The sequence below is a fragment of the Hemibagrus wyckioides genome, linkage group LG17 (assembly GCF_019097595.1).
Source record: "Hemibagrus wyckioides isolate EC202008001 linkage group LG17, SWU_Hwy_1.0, whole genome shotgun sequence".
In the NCBI taxonomy this organism is placed as follows: domain Eukaryota; kingdom Metazoa; phylum Chordata; class Actinopteri; order Siluriformes; family Bagridae; genus Hemibagrus; species Hemibagrus wyckioides.
This window is the reverse complement of record NC_080726.1, coordinates 585689-607381: the sequence shown is the minus strand read 5'-3', so window position 1 is coordinate 607381 and position 21693 is coordinate 585689. Positions and strand designations below refer to the sequence as shown.

At 50.1% G+C, this 21693-nt stretch overlaps 1 protein-coding gene across 2 annotated transcripts in view; it reads left to right on the top strand.

Annotated features, from left to right (window-relative positions):
• Positions 1–21693, top strand: part of efna2a (ephrin-A2a) — a 118253-nt gene that overhangs the window by 90403 nt on the left and 6157 nt on the right. For both annotated transcript variants that reach the window (XM_058414638.1, XM_058414637.1), the window contains one exon: positions 16822–17114. In XM_058414638.1, the coding sequence (XP_058270621.1) occupies positions 16822–17114 (293 nt within the window). The remainder of the gene's footprint in view (positions 1–16821; positions 17115–21693) is intronic.

Below are 21693 nucleotides of genomic sequence, written 5' to 3'. Positions count from 1 at the left end.
GTGGACGAGGTGATGTTGATGAGAGGAAGTGGATGAGGTGATGTTGATGAGAGGAAGTGGATGAGGCGATGTTGATGAGAGGAAGTGGATGAGGTGATGATGAGAGGAAGTGGACGAGGTGATGTTGATGAGAGGAAGTGGATGAGGTGATGATGAGAGGAAGTGGACGAGGTGATGTTGATGAGAGGAAGTGGATGAGGCGATGTTGATGAGAGGAAGTGGATGAGGTGATGATGAGAGGAAGTGGACGAGGTGATGTTGATGAGAGGAAGTAGATGAGGTGATGATGAGAGGAAGTGGACGAGGTGATGTTAATGAGAGGAAGTGGATGAGGTGATGTTGATGAGAGGAAGTGGATGAGGCGATGTTGATGAGAGGAAGTAGATGAGGTGATGATGAGAGGAAGTGGATGAGGTGATGTTGATGAGAGGAAGTGGATGAGGTGATGATGATGAGAGGAAGTGGACGAGGTGATGTTGATGAGAGGAAGTGGACGAGGTGATGTTGATGAGAGGAAGTGGACGAGGTGATGTTGATGAGAGGAAGTAGATGAGGTGATGATGAGAGGAAGTGGATGAGGTGATGTTGATGAGAGGAAGTGGGCGAGGTGATGTTGATGAGAGGAAGTAGATGAGGTGATGATGAGAGGAAGTGGATGAGGTGATGTTGATGAGAGGAAGTGGACGAGGTGATGTTGATGAGAGGAAGTGGATGAGGTGATGATGATGAGAAGAAGTGGACGAGGTGATGATGAGAGGAAGTGGACAAGGTGATGATGAGAGGAAGTGGACGAGGTGATGTTGATAAGAGGAAGTGGATGAGGTGATGTTGATGAGAGGAAGTGGACGAGGTGATGTTGATGAGAGGAAGTGGACGAGGTGATGTTGAGTGAGCAGTAAACCCAGGAGACTGTGAGTGGAGGTGTGTTATTTAAACGGGTGGAGTGTGAAAGTCACCTACAGCACTCCAGATCTTCACTGTGCTATTGAAGCTCTTCTGTGCGGCGCTGTGACCTTCATTAATCTGTGGATGAAAGTTAGTAGTGTGGCTTTTGTACTTTACTCACCTCTCTGGCTGCTTTTCCCCTGAGCTCACCGCCCAAACATCAAAAATTCATCACGCAATAAAACATCTTTCATTTTTAAAACGATCCCCTGAGACAGAGTTTAATAATGACTCGTACCTAACGCCTGATTGTCAGGAGAGTCACACGGACGAATTACGGCGAGCCGGAATGAGCCAACACTCAGAGCACTTAGAACTCCTATTGGTTAGTGTGTGGAATGCCGAGTTCACACTGCAGGATTTTAGCCCTGATTTTCACTCGCGGACAGGTTTTGCCTAATCGCAGACAAATGGCAGAAATCAGAGGCAAATTGGAGCTCGTTCATGTGAGTGACAATCTCTGATCTGAGAGAATCGCCGATGCGTTGCCATTGCCCATGAAATATTTGTCATGCTAAATATCTGGACCTGTCAGTGACTCAAAATCCTGCAGTGTGAGTTCTGACTGACAAATACATTGGCGCTGACCTACAGACAATGAGAGAGCAAGTTATAGAGCAGTGGGCAGTTGGGGGATTAATTATGCATTCGGTTGTGAAATGCAGTTTGTGGAACAGACAGAGTTGTCGGCGATTTTTCCTATTGTAAAGTCATGCAGTGTGAAACTTCCTGTTGCCGATCCCTCATGCAATGTGAACAAAGCAGCAACTGAATGCTTCCCCAGATAGTCGTGCAGTGTGAAAACAACCGTGGTCTGACTACTTTGAAAAGTGCAGTGTGAACTCGGCAAAAGCTGTATATGAGAAGTTTCGGAGAGTGTCAGAGTGTGTCGGAGAGTGACGGAGTGTGTCGGAGTGTGTCGGAGAGTGACGGAGTGTGACGGAGAGTGTCGGAGTGTGTCGGAGAGTGTCGGAGTGTGTCGGAGTGTGTCGGAGTGTGTCGGAGTGTGTCGGAGAGTGTCGGAGTGTGTCGGAGTGTGTCGGAGTGTGTCGGAGAGTGACGGAGTGTGACGGAGAGTGTCGGAGTGTGTCGGAGAGTGACGGAGTGTGTCGGAGAGTGACGGAGTGTGGGAGTGTGTCGGAGTGTGACGGAGTGTGGGAGTGTGTCGGAGAGTGACGGAGTGTGGGAGTGTGTCGGAGAGTGACGGAGTGTGGGAGAGTGTCAGAGTGTGTCGGAGAGTGACGGAGTGTGTCGGAGTGTGTCGGAGAGTGACGGAGTGTGGGAGTGTGTCGGAGTGTGACGGAGTGTGGGAGTGTGTCGGAGAGTGACGGAGTGTGGGAGTGTGTCGGAGAGTGACGGAGTGTGGGAGTGTGTCGGAGAGTGACGGAGTGTGGGAGAGTGTCAGAGTGTGTCGGAGAGTGACGGAGTGTCGGAGTGTGTCGGAGAGTGACGGAGTGTGGGAGAGTGACGGAGTGTGACGGAGAGTGTCGGAGTGTGTCGGAGAGTGACGGAGTGTGGGAGAGTGACGGAGTGTGGGAGAGTGTCAGAGTGTGTCGGAGAGTGTCGGAGTGTGTCGGAGTGTGACGGAGTGTGGGAGTGTGTCGGAGAGTGACGGAGTGTGGGAGTGTGTCGGAGAGTGACGGAGTGTCGGAGTGTGTCGGAGAGTGACGGAGTGTGGGAGTGTGTCAGAGAGTGTCGGAGAGTGTCGGAGTGTGTCGGAGTGTTTGTCATTCCCAAGACAAACTAATGCTATATTGGCAAAAAAAGTCTTTATGCTCTAAAGCCAGGTGTTCCAGCTCTATAGTCCAAGACACTGGATCTCAATAAACAAAATATTCGAGTTGAAATTCAGTCACATTGACAATCAAAGAGAACATTGGATCTTCCAGACTGATCTGACTTCACAGGAACTCATCATGCAGGTCAGTAATGTGTTTGGCCCCCAGGTTCCTGTATGCTCTCCACAAAATGTTTGGACATAGTCCTGATGAAATGCCAGATGGTGTGCTTGGCAGATCTCCTCCCAAACCTGGATCAGGGCATTGTGAGCTCCTGGACAGTCTGTGGTGTTATTTGGCAGCTTTGGATGCTCTGATACATAATGCCCCACATATTATTCCCTTGACCATCACTGACCCAATGCCAAACTGGTCACACTGGATAATGTTACATGCAGTGAGCTGTTCCCCACAGCATCTGTGGGGAAGAGGAGGAGATGGAGGAGGAGGAGGAGGAGATGGAGGAAGAGGAGATGGAGGAGGAGGAGGAGGAAGAGGAGGAAGAGATGGAGGAGGAGGAAGAGGAGATGGAGGAAGAGAAGGAGGAGAAGGAGGAGGAGGAGCGTTGTCTCATGTCTCACTGTGTCCCATAGTGAAAATCATTCTTGGATTAAAAAAAAACAACACTTCCTGTACAGCTCCTGTTTCCCAAGAATGAGATTCCTGAAGATGTTCTAGATCTAGAGCACACACACACACACACACAAAAGGCGGTAATTTCACGTTTAAAGTGATTAGCGCTGCCGCAGGGATTCCCACGCTCGTGTGATTTAGCATTTGTTCAGCCAGAGGTAGACCCGATTCAGTCGCAGTGTGAGGAGCGCGGTAACGAGCCACAGTGCATGCTGGGAGGAGACGAGCTTCATCAGGACAGCAGACTGCTAATCAGCTCATTAAGCTAACACTAATAACATGAGACAGGAGTTTAGTGCCTGTAAATGCTCCCTACATAGGGAACCTCTTATCAGATGCAACACAGCCCCAGGGTCTTTAATATAGCAGTTTAGGAAATAAGTGATTATCAGAACAAAGGAGAGAGAGAGAGAGAGAGAGAGAGAGAGAGAGAGAGAGAGAGAGAGAGAGAGAACTTTAGAAATAAAGAAAAGAACATGAATATGGAAAGCAAGAAAAAGGAAAAAGAAAGAAGGAAAGAAAGAAGAAAATGAAAGTGCTCCCTGCACTGTGTGTGTGTGTGTGTGTATTCTGAGTTCTGAGTCAGTCTCCATGCTGTTCTAATCATCTGTTATTGTCCCAGATCTAGAATAAGACTAAGTATATATATATATATATATATATGTGTGTGTGTGTGTGTGTGTGTGTGTGTGTAGGAAATGTGAAGGACATAGTGTGTCCAAGTCTGTATGACAAATCTTCTTAAATTCCACCTCCAAAATCCCCCAAAAGGAAAAAAAGAATATTATAGAGAGAAAGAAAGAAAAGAGAGAGAAGAGAGAAAAGATAAAAGAGAGAGTTTAGGAAATTTAAATTCATCTGAAGTTGTTGATGTCTGACAAACACACACTTTATATCATTTTACAGTGTCATTTATTTTGTTTTTTACTTTTAGGCTTTTTCTTCTATTCACAACAAACATCTACACGCACACACACACACACACGCATGCACACGCGCATGCGCACACGCACACACGCGCGCATGCACACACACGCGCATGCACACACACGCACACACACAATGGATTCCTGATTTTTTTTTCTTCATGTTATCTCTCGACATCTCACAGATGTGCTGCAGCGTCGTGTTCAGAAACACAAAAGGAGACGAAGAGAAAGCAACAGAGAGAGAAAGACTCATGCACTCGCTCCATACGCCTGTATCTGGGTCATGATTATGCAGAGTGGGGGAGAGAGGGGGGGGGGGGAGATGAGGGAGAGGGAGAGAGAGGAGGGAAGGCGTACTCTCAGGCTGGAAAGAGCAGCGGAATAAACGACTCTCCAGAAACACAGAGTAAAATCTTATCCATGATTTCAGCCTCGTCTGTTCTGTGTGTTTCTGAAAGCGGCCAGAACAAAGGAGATGTTCATCTGCACCACATGACTGACACCTCCATTCAACTCCCAAAATATAAACATGCCGTTGTCATGGTTTCACCAAAAATATGAAACGTCCTCATTTAGCAGTGAAAAGACAGACAGACAGACAGATTAAAGTGTTACATTAGTGTGATGCTCTGTTCTGTTCCCTCCCTCAGCCTAGGGCACTCATTTTATTTCATTTCATTTACATTCCATTACACATGTTCTTTTCTTTCTTTTTCAGCACTGTGTCCTGTTTTTGTGTTGTCTTTCTGCACTGTCTTGTCTCTGCTCTGTCTGCACCTAGCTGCACACTCTGCACTTTATGTGTCTTGGACAAACTCCTGTCCTAGCTCTGTGTTGTTCTTGTGTTTGATCTTTATGTTGTATGTTTCTGTAGCACCAGGTCCTGGAGAAACCCTGTTCCATTTCACTCTGTACTGCGTCAGATACATGGGGCTGAAATGACAATAAAACTTCTTGAATCTTGAATCTTGAATCTTGAATCTTGAACTCCCCCGTCTCTCTGCAGGAGATGAAGCTCGTATTTCTTATATACATATATACATACTCATATATACAATAAATCTTTATCACTCTGTTTCAGTTCTTTCACAGACTGCTGCTGGTTAATAATCTGTTCAATGTCTAGAAAAATGAATGTAGGATTATATTTTATTATTCTCCACCCTGACCTCGTCCACTCTTACTGAAATGAAATGTATAAAGGAGTAAACTCCAGCAGCTCTGTGATTAAGTGCACTGAGATGTTGACCAGGAGGCTGTGGTGGGGTAAAAGCTGGAAGCTGATTGGTCAGAAGGTCAGGGGTGACCTGTAGAACAGAGAGACTGACACTGTCCATATAAACATGTTGACTTCAGTAAGACCAGTACATCACTGTTTCTATAGTAACACCTCAGAGTAGGTCACTCCCATCATACCCCACTCCATCATACCCCACTCCATCATACCCCACTCCATCATACTCCACTCCATCATACCCCACTCCATCATACCCCACTCCATCATACTCCACTCCATCATACCCCACTCCCATCATACCCCACTCCATCATACTCCACTCCATCATACCCCACTCCATCATACCCCACTCCATCATACTCCACTCCATCATACCCCACTCCATCATACCCCACTCCATCATACCCCACTCCATCATACCCCACTCCATCATACCCCACTCCATCATACTCCACTCCATCATACCCCACTCCATCATACTCCACTCCATCATACCCCACTCCATCATACTCCACTCCATCATACCCCACTCCATCATACTCCACTCCATCATACCCCACTCCCATCATACCCCACTCCATCATACTCCACTCCATCATACCCCACTCCATCATACCCCACTCCATCATACTCCACTCCATCATACCCCACTCCATCATACTCCACTCCATCATACTCCACTCCCATCACATCCCACTCCATCATACTCCACTCCCATCATACCCCACTCCATCATACCCCACTCCATCATACTCCACTCCCATCATACCCCACTCCCATCACATCCCACTCCATCATACCCCACTCCCATCACATCCCACTCCATCATACTCCACTCCATCATACCCCACTCCCATCACATCCCACTCCATCATACCCCACTCCCATCACATCCCACTCCATCATACCCCACTCCATCATACTCCACTCCCATCATACCCCACTCCCATCACATCCCACTCCATCATACCCCACTCCCATCATACCCCACTCCATCATACTCCACTCCCATCACATCCCACTCCCATCATACCCCACTCCCATCATACGCCACTCCCATCACATCCCACTCCATCATACCCCACTCCCATCACATCCCACTCCATCATACCCCACTCCCATCATACCCCACTCCATCATACCCCACTCCATCATACTCCACTCCCATCACATCCCACTCCCATCATACCCCACTCCATCATACTCCACTCCCATCACATCCCACTCCATCATACCCCACTCCCATCATACCCCACTCCATCATACCCCACTCCATCATACCCCACTCCCATCATACCCCACTCCCATCATACCCCACTCCATCATACCCCACTCCCATCATACCCCACTCCCATCATACCCCACTCCATCATACCCCACTCCCATCATACCCCATTCCCATCATACCCCACTCCCATCACATCCCACTCCATCATACCCCACTCCCATCACATCCCACTCCATCATACCCCACTCCATCATACCCCACTCCATCATACCCCACTCCCATCACATCCCACTCCATCATACCCCACTCCATCATACCCCACTCCATCATACCCCACTCCATCATACCCCACTCCATCAAATCCCACTCCATCATACCCCACTCCCATCACATCCCACTCCCATCACATCCCACTCCATCATACCCCACTCCATCATACCCCACTCCATCATACCCCACTCCATCATACCCCACTCCCATCACATCCCACTCCATCACATCCCACTCCATCATACCCCACTCCATCATACCCCACTCCATCATACCCCACTCCCATCACATCCCACTCCCATCACATCCCACTCCATCATACCCCACTCCCATCATACCCCACTCCATCATACCCCACTCCATCATACCCCACTCCCATCATACCCCACTCCATCATACCCCACTCCATCATACCCCACTCCCATCACATCCCACTCCATCATACCCCACTCCATCATACCCCACTCCATCATACCCCACTCCCATCATACCCCACTCCCATCATACCCCACTCCATCATACCCCACTCCATCATACCCCACTCCCATCACATCCCACTCCATCATACCCCACTCCATCATACCCCACTCCATCATACCCCACTCCATCACATCCCACTCCATCATACCCCACTCCATCATACCCCACTCCCATCACATCCCAGTCCATCATACCCCACTCCCATCACATCCCACTCCATCATACCCCACTCCATCATACCCCACTCCATCACATCCCACTCCATCATACCCCACTCCATCATACCCCACTCCCATCACATCCCACTCCATCACATCCCACTCCATCATACCCCACTCCATCATACCCCACTCCCATTACATCCCACTCCCATTACATCCCACTCCATCATACCCCACTCCATCATACTCCACTCCCATCACATCCCACTCCATCATACCCCACTCCCATCACATCCCACTCCATCATACCCCACTCCATCATACCCCACTCCCATCATACCCCACTCCATCATACCCCACTCCATCATACCCCACTCCCATCATACCCCACTCCATCATACCCCACTCCCATCACATCCCACTCCATCATACCCCACTCCCATCACATCCCACTCCATCATACCCCACTCCCATCACATCCCACTCCCATCACATCCCACTCCATCATACCCCACTCCCATCATACCCCACTCCATCATACCCCACTCCATCATACCCCACTCCCATCATACCCCACTCCCATCATACCCCACTCCATCATACCCCACTCCATCATACCCCACTCCTATCACATCCCACTCCATCATACCCCACTCCATCATACCCCACTCCATCATACCCCACTCCCATCATACCCCACTCCCATCATACCCCACTCCATCATACCCCACTCCATCATACCCCACTCCCATCACATCCCACTCCATCATACCCCACTCCATCATACCCCACTCCATCACATCCCACTCCATCATACCCCACTCCATCATACCCCACTCCCATCACATCCCAGTCCATCATACCCCACTCCCATCACATCCCACTCCATCATACCCCACTCCATCATACCCCACTCCATCACATCCCACTCCATCATACCCCACTCCATCATACCCCACTCCCATCACATCCCACTCCATCACACCCCACTCCATCATACCCCACTCCATCATACCCCACTCCCATTACATCCCACTCCATCATACCCCACTCCATCATACCCCACTCCCATCACATCCCACTCCAATCACATCCCACTCCCATCACATCCCACTCCATCATACCCCACTCCCATCACATCCCACTCCAATCACATCCCACTCCATCATACCCCACTCCATCATACCCCACTCCCATCACAACCCACTCCATCATACCCCACTCCATCATACCCCACTCCCATCATACCCCACTCCATCATACCCCACTCCATCATACCCCACTCCCATCATACCCCACTCCATCATACCCCACTCCCAACACATCCCACTCCATCATACCCCACTCCCATCACATCCCACTCCATCATACCCCACTCCCATCACATCCCACTCCCATCACATCCCACTCCATCATACCCCACTCCCATCATACCCCACTCCATCATACCCCACTCCATCATACCCCACTCCCATCATACCCCACTCCATCATACCCCACTCCATCATACCCCACTCCCATCATACCCCACTCCCATCATACCCCACTCCATCATACCCCACTCCATCATACCCCACTCCCATCACATCCCACTCCATCATACCCCACTCCCATCACATCCCACTCCATCATACCCCACTCCATCATACCCCACTCCCATCATACCCCACTCCATCATACCCCACTCCATCATACCCCACTCCCATCATACCCCACTCCATCATACCCAACTCCCATCACATCCCACTCCATCATACCCCACTCCATCATACTCCACTCCATCACATCCCACTCCATCATACCCCACTCCCATCACATCCCACTCCATCATACCCCACTCCATCATACCCCACTCCATCATACCCCACTCCATCACATCCCACTCCATCATACCCCACTCCCATCACATCCCACTCCCATTACATCCCACTCCATCATACCCCACTCCATCATACCCCACTCCCATTACATCCCACTCCATCATACCCCACTCCCATTACATCCCACTCCATCATACCCCACTCCATCATACCCCACTCCCATTACATCCCACTCCATCATACCCCACTCCCATCACATCCCACTCCATCATACCCCACTCCCATCACATCCCACTCCATCATACCCCACTCCATCATACCCCACTCCCATCACATCCCACTCCATCATACCCCACTCCCATCACATCCCACTCCATCATACCCCACTCCATCATACTCCACTCCCATCACATCCCACTCCATCATACCCCACTCCATCAAATCCCACTCCATCATACCCCACTCCCATCACATCCCACTCCATCATACCCCACTCCATCATACTCCACTCCCATCACATCCCACTCCATCATACCCCACTCCCATCACATCCCACTCCATCATACCCCACTCCCATCACATCCCACTCCATCATACCCCACTCCCATCATACCCCACTCCATCATACCCCACTCCCATCATACCCCACTCCCATCATACCCCACTCCATCATACCCCACTCCATCATACCCCACTCCCATCACATCCCACTCCATCATACCCCACTCCATCATACCCCACTCCATCATACCCCACTCCATCATACCCCACTCCCATCATACCCCACTCCATCATACCCCACTCCCATCACATCCCACTCCATCATACCCCACTCCATCATACTCCACTCCATCACATCCCACTCCATCATACCCCACTCCCATCACATCCCACTCCCATCACATCCCACTCCATCATACCCCACTCCCATCATACCCCACTCCATCATACCCCACTCCATCATACCCCACTCCCATCATACCCCACTCCATCATACCCCACTCCATCATACCCCACTCCCATCATACCCCACTCCCATCATACCCCACTCCATCATACCCCACTCCATCATACCCCACTCCCATCACATCCCACTCCATCATACCCCACTCCCATCACATCCCACTCCATCATACCCCACTCCATCATACCCCACTCCCATCATACCCCACTCCATCATACCCCACTCCATCATACCCCACTCCCATCATACCCCACTCCATCATACCCCACTCCCATCACATCCCACTCCATCATACCCCACTCCATCATACTCCACTCCATCACATCCCACTCCATCATACCCCACTCCCATCACATCCCACTCCATCATACCCCACTCCATCATACCCACTCCATCATACCCCACTCCATCACATCCCACTCCATCATACCCCACTCCCATCACATCCCACTCCCATTACATCCCACTCCATCATACCCCACTCCATCATACCCCACTCCCATTACATCCCACTCCATCATACCCCACTCCCATTACATCCCACTCCATCATACCCCACTCCATCATACCCCACTCCCATTACATCCCACTCCATCATACCCCACTCCCATCACATCCCACTCCATCATACCCCACTCCCATCACATCCCACTCCATCATACCCCACTCCATCATACCCCACTCCCATCACATCCCACTCCATCATACCCCACTCCCATCACATCCCACTCCATCATACCCCACTCCATCATACTCCACTCCCATCACATCCCACTCCATCATACCCCACTCCATCATACTCCACTCCCATCACATCCCACTCCATCATACCCCACTCCCATCACATCCCACTCCATCATACCCCACTCCCATCACATCCCACTCCATCATACCCCACTCCCATCATACCCCACTCCATCATACCCCACTCCCATCATACCCCACTCCCATCATACCCCACTCCATCATACCCCACTCCATCATACCCCACTCCCATCACATCCCACTCCATCATACCCCACTCCATCATACCCCACTCCATCATACCCCACTCCATCATACCCCACTCCCATCATACCCCACTCCATCATACCCCACTCCCATCACATCCCACTCCATCATACCCCACTCCATCATACTCCACTCCATCACATCCCACTCCATCATACCCCACTCCCATCACATCCCACTCCATCATACCCCACTCCATCATACCCCACTCCATCATACCCCACTCCATCACATCCCACTCCATCATACCCCACTCCCATCACATCCCACTCCATCATACCCCACTCAATCATACCCCACTCAATCATACCCCACTCCATCATACCCCACTCCCATTACATCCCACTCCATCATACCCCACTCCCATCACATCCCACTCCCATTACATCCCACTCCATCATACCCCACTCCATCATACCCCACTCCCATTACATCCCACTCCATCATACCCCACTCCCATTACATCCCACTCCATCATACCCCACTCCATCATACCCCACTCCCATTACATCCCACTCCATCATACCCCACTCCCATCACATCCCACTCCATCATACCCCACTCCCATCACATCCCACTCCATCATACCCCACTCCATCATACTCCACTCCCATCACATCCCACTCCATCATACCCCACTCCATCAAATCCCACTCCATCATACCCCACTCCCATCACATCCCACTCCATCATACCCCACTCCATCATACTCCACTCCCATCACATCCCACTCCATCATACCCCACTCCCATCACATCCCACTCCATCATACCCCACTCCCATCACATCCCACTCCATCATACCCCACTCCCATCACATCCCACTCCCATCACATCCCACTCCATCATACCCCACTCCCATCATACCCCACTCCATCATACCCCACTCCCATCATACCCCCCCCCCCTCATACCCCACTCCATCATACCCCACTCCATCATACCCCACTCCCATCACATCCCACTCCATCATACCCCACTCCATCATACCCCACTCCATCATACCCCACTCCATCATACCCCACTCCCATCATACCCCACTCCATCATACCCCACTCCCATCACATCCCACTCCATCATACCCCACTCCATCATACTCCACTCCATCACATCCCACTCCATCATACCCCACTCCCATCACATCCCACTCCATCATACCCCACTCCATCATACCCCACTCCATCATACCCCACTCCATCACATCCCACTCCATCATACCCCACTCCCATCACATCCCACTCCATCATACCCCACTCAATCATACCCCACTCAATCATACCCCACTCCATCATACCCCACTCCCATTACATCCCACTCCATCATACCCCACTCCCATCACATCCCACTCCATCATACCCCACTCCCATCACATCCCACTCCATCATACCCCACTCCGTCATACCCCACTCCCATCATACCCCACTCCCATCACATCCCACTCCATCATACCCCACTCCATCAAATCCCACTCCATCATACCCCACTCCATCAAATCCCACTCCATCATACCCCACTCCCATCACATCCCACTCCATCATACCCCACTCCATCATACCCCACTCCATCATACCCCACTCCCATCATACCCCACTCCATCATACCCCACTCCCATCATACCCCACTCCATCATACCCCACTCCATCATACCCCACTACATCATACCCCACTCCATCATACCCCACTCCCATTACATCCCACTCCATCATACCCCACTCCCATCACATCCCAATCCATCATACCCCACTCCATCATACCCCACTCCCATTACATCCCACTCCATCATACCCCACTCCATCATACCCCACTCCCATCACAACCCACTCCATCATACCCCACTCCATCATACCCCACTCCCATCATACCCCACTCCCATCACATCCCACTCCAATCACATCCCACTCCCATCACATCCCACTCCATCATACCCCACTCCCATCACATCCCACTCCATCATACCCCACTCCATCATACTCCACTCCCATCACATCCCACTCCATCATACCCCACTCCATCATACCCCACTCCCATCACATCCCACTCCATCATACCCCACTCCATCATACCCCACTCCATCATACCCCACTCCCATTACATCCCACTCCACCATACCCCACTCCCATCACATCCCACTCCATCATACCCCACTCCCATCACATCCCACTCCATCATACCCCACTCCATCATACTCCACTCCCATCACATCCCACTCCATCATACCCCACTCCATCATACCCCACTCCATCAAATCCCACTCCATCATACTCCACTCCCATCATACCCCACTCCATCATACTCCACTCCCATCACATCCCACTCCATCATACCCCACTCCATCATACCCCACTCCATCAAATCCCACTCCATCATACCCCACTCCCATCACATCCCACTCCCATCACATCCCACTCCATCATACCCCACTCCATCACATCCCACTCCCATCACATCCCACTCCATCATACCCCACTCCCATCACATCCCACTCCATCATACCCCACTCCGTCATACCCCACTCCCATCATACCCCACTCCCATCACATCCCACTCCATCATACCCCACTCCATCATACCCCACTCCATCATACCCCACTCCCATCACATCCCACTCCATCATACCCCACTCCATCATACCCCACTCCATCATACCCCACTCCCATCATACCCCACTCCATCATACCCCACTCCCATCATACGCCACTCCATCATAGCGCACTCCATCATACCCCACTCCATCATACCCCACTCCATCATACCCCACTCCCATTACATCCCACTCCATCATACCCCACTCCCATCACATCCCACTCCATCATACCCCACTCCATCATACTCCACTCCCATCACATCCCACTCCATCATACCCCACTCCATCATACCCCACTCCCATCACATCCCACTCCATCATACCCCACTCCATCATACCCCACTCCCATTACATCCCACTCCACCATACCCCACTCCCATCACATCCCACTCCATCATACCCCACTCCCATCACATCCCACTCCATCATACCCCACTCCATCATACTCCACTCCCATCACATCCCACTCCATCATACCCCACTCCATCATACCCCACTCCATCAAATCCCACTCCATCATACTCCACTCCCATCATACCCCACTCCATCATACTCCACTCCCATCACATCCCACTCCATCATACCCCACTCCATCATACCCCACTCCATCAAATCCCACTCCATCATACCCCACTCCCATCACATCCCACTCCCATCACATCCCACTCCATCATACCCCACTCCATCACATCCCACTCCATCACATCCCACTCCATCATACCCCACTCCATCATACCCCACTCCCATCACATCCCACTCCATCACATCCCACTCCATCACATCCCACTCCATCACATCCCACTCCATCACATCCCACTCCATCATACCCCACCCCATCACATCCCACTCCCATCACATCCCACTCCATCACATCCCACTCCATCATACCCCACTCCATCACATCCCACTCCATCACATCCCACTCCATCATACCCCACTCCATCATACCCCACTCCCATTACATCCCACTCCATCATACCCCACTCCATCACATCCCACTCCCATCACATCCCACTCCATCATACCCCACTCCATCACATCCCACTCCCATCACATCCCACTCCATCATACCCCACTCCATCATACCCCACTCCCATTACATCCCACTCCATCATACCCCACTCCATCACATCCCACTCCCATCACATCCCACTCCATCATACCCCACTCCATCATACCCCACTCCATCATACCCCACTCCCATTACATCCCACTCCATCATACCCCACTCCCATCACATCCCACTCCCATCACATCCCAATCCATCATACCCCACTCCATCATACCCCACTCCCATTACATCCCACTCCATCATACCCCACTCCCATCACATCCCACTCCATCATACCCCACTCCATCATACCCCACTCCATCATACCCCACTCCATCACATCCCACTCCCATTACATCCCACTCCATCATACCCCACTCCATCATATCCCACTCCCATCATACCCCACTCCCATCATACCCCACTCCATCATACCCCACTCCATCATACCCCACTCCCATCATACCCCACTCCCATCATACCCCACTCCATCATACCCCACTACATCATACCCCACTCCTTCATACCCCACTCCATCATACCCCACTTTCATCATACCCCACTCCATCATACCCCACTCCATTATACCCCACTCTCATCATACCCCACTCTCATCATACCCCACTCCATCATACCCCACTCTCATCACACCCCACCCCACTCCCATCACATCCCACTCCCATAATACCCCACTCCATCAAACCCCACTCCCATCACATCCCACTCCATCATACCCCACTCCATCATACCCCACTCCATCATACCCCACTCTCATCATACCCCACTCCATCATACCCCACTCCCATCACATCCCACTTCCATAATACCCCACTCCATCATACCCCACTACATCATACCCCACTCCATCATACCCCACTACATCATACCCCACTCCATCATACCCCACTCCCATCATACCCCACTCTCATCATACACCACTCCATCATACCCCACTACATCATACCCCACTACATCATACCCCACTACATAATACCCCACTCCTTCATACCCCACTCCATCATACCCCACTCTCATCATACCCCACTCCATCATACCCCACTCTCATCATACCCCACTCTCATCATACCCCACTCCATCATACCCCACTCCATCATACCCCACTCCATCATACCCCACTACATAATACCCCACTCCTTCATACCCCACTCTCATCATACCCCACTCCATCATACCCCACTACATCATACCCCACTACATCATACCCCATTCCATCATACCCCACTCTCATCATACCCCACTTTCATCATACCCCACTCCATCATACCCCACTCCATTATACCCCACTCTCATCATACCCCACTCCAATCACACCTCACTCAGTTCAGGTCTGCCCCAGTGGAGTCTTACTGGTGGTCAGGTTGTACTGATGGGATGAGGAGTTTGAGGTCAATGTCTGTGACAGATAGGATTTGATGTTTACTTTTAAACTCTGTACTTTATTCCATAAACAGAGGAGCAGTCCGATCTCTGACGAAGGTGAAACAGGAAGTTGATCAGTTTGTGATTGGATCTAGCAAGTGGTTTAGTTTTACAGTGTTAGATCAGATGGTGTTTGATCAGACTGGGCGTAGTCTCTCTGCTCCTTCTCTCGTGTTGTTGATACACAGCTGTGTGGATGATGCAAGACGACTGAAACTCTGGGATAAAAATGAATAAGACAATACAGTGTAAAGAGATCTGACCAGACGTTTCTCCTTCTTCTCTCTCTAGGTTCTGGCACGGGGATTACACCGTCGCCGTGAACATCAACGACTATCTGGACGTCTTCTGTCCATACTACGAGGAGCCTCAGCCGCCCAGCCGGATGGAGCGCTACATCCTCTTCATGGTGAACCACGAAGGCTACGCCAGCTGTGAACACCGCATGAGGGGTTTCAAACGCTGGGAGTGCAACCGGCCACAGAACGCAGATGGCCCGCTGCGCTTCTCCGAGAAGTTCCAGCTCTTCACGCCGTTCTCGCTCGGCTTCGAGTTCCGACCCGGACACGAGTACTACTACATCTGTAAGTGTCCCAAGGCCATGGTTACGTTTCCTCCAAGAGCTCAGGTGATGTTCAGTGGACTTCACTGTGATCCTCAGCAGCAGAACTTACCCAGGATTCATTGCTTCTCTCTGATGGAGCTTGATGTTCAGTGTTGTGAATGAAGCAGTTTAAAATCAGCAGTAGAAGGTTTGATGTAATAAAGTTCCTCTGTTCAGAGCTGTAGATGTGACTGAAAAATCCAAGAGTCTCACAATCACAGGAATTCAAATGACTTCAGAATGGATTTCTTTCTGTTTCCTTCAGAGATTAGATTCGAATATTCATTTTTTCTAAAATATAACACACACACACACACACAGTGTTTCTTTGCATTAGCATATTAACACAGATTCATTGTTCCATTGTGAGCGTGTGTTTAATCTCATTAACTAAAAAGCATGATGTTTTCAAATGACAGAAAACAGAGAGAAATAGAGAGAGAGAGAGAGAGAGAGAGAGAGAGAGACAGGGAGAGGGAGGAAGAGAGGCAGAGAGAGAGAAGAAGGGAGAGGGAGAAAGAAACAGAGAGAGAGAAGAAGGGAGAGAGAGAGACAGAGAGAGTGAGTTATAGAGACAGAAAGAAGAAAAGAAAGGGAGAAAGAGAGAGGGAGGAAGAGAAACAGAGAGAGAAGAAGGGAGAGAGAGATGCAGAGAGACAGAGAGAGAAGAAGGGAGAGAGAAATGCAGAGAGACAGAGAGAGAGAAGAAGGGAGAGAGAGATGCAGGGAGACAGAGAGAGAGAAGAAGGGAGAGAGAGATGCAGAGATACAGAGAGAGAGCTTAACTTAAATAGAAAGAGAAAAATAAAGAGGAGAGAGCTGAAGTGCACAGCATCATTATAATTAAATCAATAACATTCGTTCTGATTGGTCAGTTGGTTTATACAGGTATGTTATGGTCTGTGGGACTTTAGAACATAACAGAGAGATAGGAGTGGAGATGAACATCACTAGTGCTGTCAGACTCTAACGGGGAACCGAGAGCTGGAGACGGAGAACACAAACCTCAGAACCTTCAATACCATAAAAATTCTAAATATTAAAGTGTTGTAAAGTGTGGTGTTCTCCAGCACGCAGCGAGTTAGCGTGTTAGCATGTGTAGATGAAGTGCAAATGAAGTGCCTTCACACAAACCCTCTGTTTTTAATAAATATGTAGCAGGACACGCGCTCCTTCAGTCCAGTATCTTTCCGTCACGCTCCAGTCTCTTAAAATTCAGGTTGCGGTTTCAGTGAAGCAACACAAAAAGTGCCTCAAGGTCACAATCTGATGCAAGAAGTGTGTCATTAAACGCTTGAATAAGAAACAGAGACGGAGACAGAGATGGATGCAGTCGCTTTCTCGGGTCACCAGCAGGAGAATCTGGACCTAAAAAAATCATATAAAAATCTCCTGTGGAACAATTTAGTCACCAGATTATTATATTAACCTAGAAAAGTCCTCCAGACGTTATTAGTCTCGTTGAGAGGTTTAACGAACAGATTGTAAAAAAAAAAACACAAGTGAAGTAATGATCTCGAGATGGAGCTGCAGAACTTTCTGTTAAACACCATCAGGTACCACGCTCCAACAGAATCAGAGTGTTTCTGTCTCATACACACACACACACACACACACACACACACACACTTTTCAGTTAATTTCCTCATCACTCCATAGCCACATGAGGAGGGTTCAGAGTCACGTCCTGTTGTCTCTGGTGTTCTATCAGCTATAGTCAGAGGTTCCTCAGCATTTCTCTCAGGATCCTCTCTCCTCAGGTCAGTCAAAGAAAAATCACTCCTGTCTCTTTAGATGTAAACACTCTTCTAATTCCAGAATACATTTCCTTCCTGAAGCCACAGGATATGATGTTCATGTTTTCTCCTGATATCTGATCCAGTGTTGATTCTCTGTTATCATCCTGATGCTGACGCTGATGTTGGGTATCAGATTAGAGCCGTCTCTCATTTCTCCACGTGACGCATCGATCAGATCAGACGTGTCATCAGATCAGACTGCGAGAGTAAATTGATTAAAATCTGATCAGGATTTGAACCATGTCAGTCGGACATTAGAGTTAGTTGTGAATGAATGAAGAAGTAAATCAGGAGTCTCGTGTTCAGAGGAATGAGACAGGAGTGAGGATGAAGATCTCTGTGTTTAAGTGAATAAAGGTGGAAGCTCTCCGGTTTTCTTATGATGTATCGTCTGTGTGATTTATCGTCCCTTCCCCGCAGTGAGAATCTATTTCCAGAGGAAATCACTTTACCCCCGCGAGTCTGTCTGACCTCTTCACAGTCAGATCAACAGTGAGACTCTGATATTTGTTCCTCCTGGGCGAAATTGCTCTGACCTTCTCCAGCTCGGCTGCTGTCATTTAAAACATCCCATCATGCACTTCTTCCCCTTGCTAAATTACACCGGGAGAAAAAGAGCAGATGGAGTCGGATCATAGCGAGTCTCTCGCGTTACACGCCGTCATTCCGCTCACGTCCGAGTATCGACTCTCGGTAATTTAGAGTAATAACCATTTTCTCCATTATTCTCCGCTGGCTGGTGTTGAATGTGGTCTGAGATGATGATGGATGATTTCACTGGAGATTTTATTCACTCACTGTTCAGTTTAAAACACACTGAACACACTGCTGCTTTAATGATACAGGAACACTGGAACAAAGCACTGAGACTGGAGACTCCTTCCACACATCATACACAAAGTTCACCTTAAGAAAACTTCACAATAATAAGAAGTTTTAGAGAGGGTTCATCCTCAGTGGACTGTGTGCTGTACATCTCCCTGTGATGGAGCACAGTTATAATCGTGTAATAAGAACATTTCCTGTACCATGGGTCCTGCAGTTCACAATATATCCTGTAGGGGGACCATCTGCCCATGTGATCACCATGTGACCTGAACTCAGTGGTGTGTATAAAATAAAATAACTGCACCTTTATTTTTTAAGCACAAAAAAATTTCCTAAATCTAATAAATACCCCCGAGCCTGACAGTGCGAAGTACCTGGTTACCATAGCAACTAATCTGCCAGTGTCTGAAGAGCTGATGCAAAAATACAACTGACAGATATCTCCGAGAAACTGCACACATTACAGAGCAGCAGCTGCACCACTAATCACCCTCATACCCCACTCCCTCATACCCCACTCTCATCATACCCCACTCCCTCATACCCCACTCTCATCATACCCCACTCCCTCATACCCCACTCTCATCATACCCCACTCTCTCATACCCCACTCTCATCATACCCCACTCCCTCATACCCCACTCTCATCATACCCCACTCCCTCATACCCCACTCCCTCATACCCCACTCTCATACCCCATCACACCCCACTCCTCATACCTCATCACACCCCACTCCCTCATACCCCATCACACCCCACTCCTCATACCCCATCACACCCCACTCCTCATACCCCATCATACCCCACTCCCTCATACCCCACTCCCTCATACCCCACTCTCATCATACCCCACTCCCTCATACCCCACTCTCATCATACCCCACTCCCTCATACCCCATCACACCCCACTCCCTCATACCCCATCATACCCCACTCCCTCATACCCCACTCTCATCATACCCCACTCCCTCATACCTCATCACACCCCACTCCCTCATACCCCATCACACCCCACTCCCTCATACCCCATCACACCCCACTCCCTCATACCCCATCATACCCCACTCCCTCATACCCCATCATACCCCACTCCCTCATACCCCATCACACCCCACTCCCTCATACCCCATCACACCCCACTCCCTCATACCCCACTCCCTCCTACCCCATCACACCCCACTCCCTCATACCCCACTCTCATCATACCCCACTCCCTCATACCCCTTCACACCCCACTCCCTCATACCCCTTCACACCCCACTCCCTCATACCCCACTCCCTCATACCCCACTCTCATCATACCCCACTCCCTCATACCCCATCACACCCCACTCTCATCATACCCCACTCCCTCATACCCCACTCCCTCATACCCCACCCCATCATACCCCACTTCCTCATACCCCACTCTCATCATACCCCACTCCATCATACCCCATCATACCCCACTCTCATCATACCCCACTCCATCATACCCCACTCCCTCATACTCCACTCCCCTCATACCCCACTCCATCATACCCCAGTCGCTCATACCCCACTCCCATCATACCCCACTCCCATCACATCCCACTCCCTCATACTCCACTCCCCTCATACCCCACTCCATCATGTCCCACTCTCTCATACCCCACTCCCTCATATCCCACTCCCAACATACCCCACTCCCATCATACCCTACTCCCTCATATCCCACTCCCCTCATACTCCACTCCATCATACCCCACTCTCATCATACCCCACTCCCATCAAACCCCACTCCCCTCATACTCCACTCCATCATACCCCACTCTCATCATACCCCACTCCCATCAAACCCCACTCCCATTATACCCTACTCCCTCATTCCCCACTCCCCTCATACTCCACTCCATCATACCCCAGTCGCTCATACCCCACTCCCATCATACCCCACTCCCCTCATACCCCAC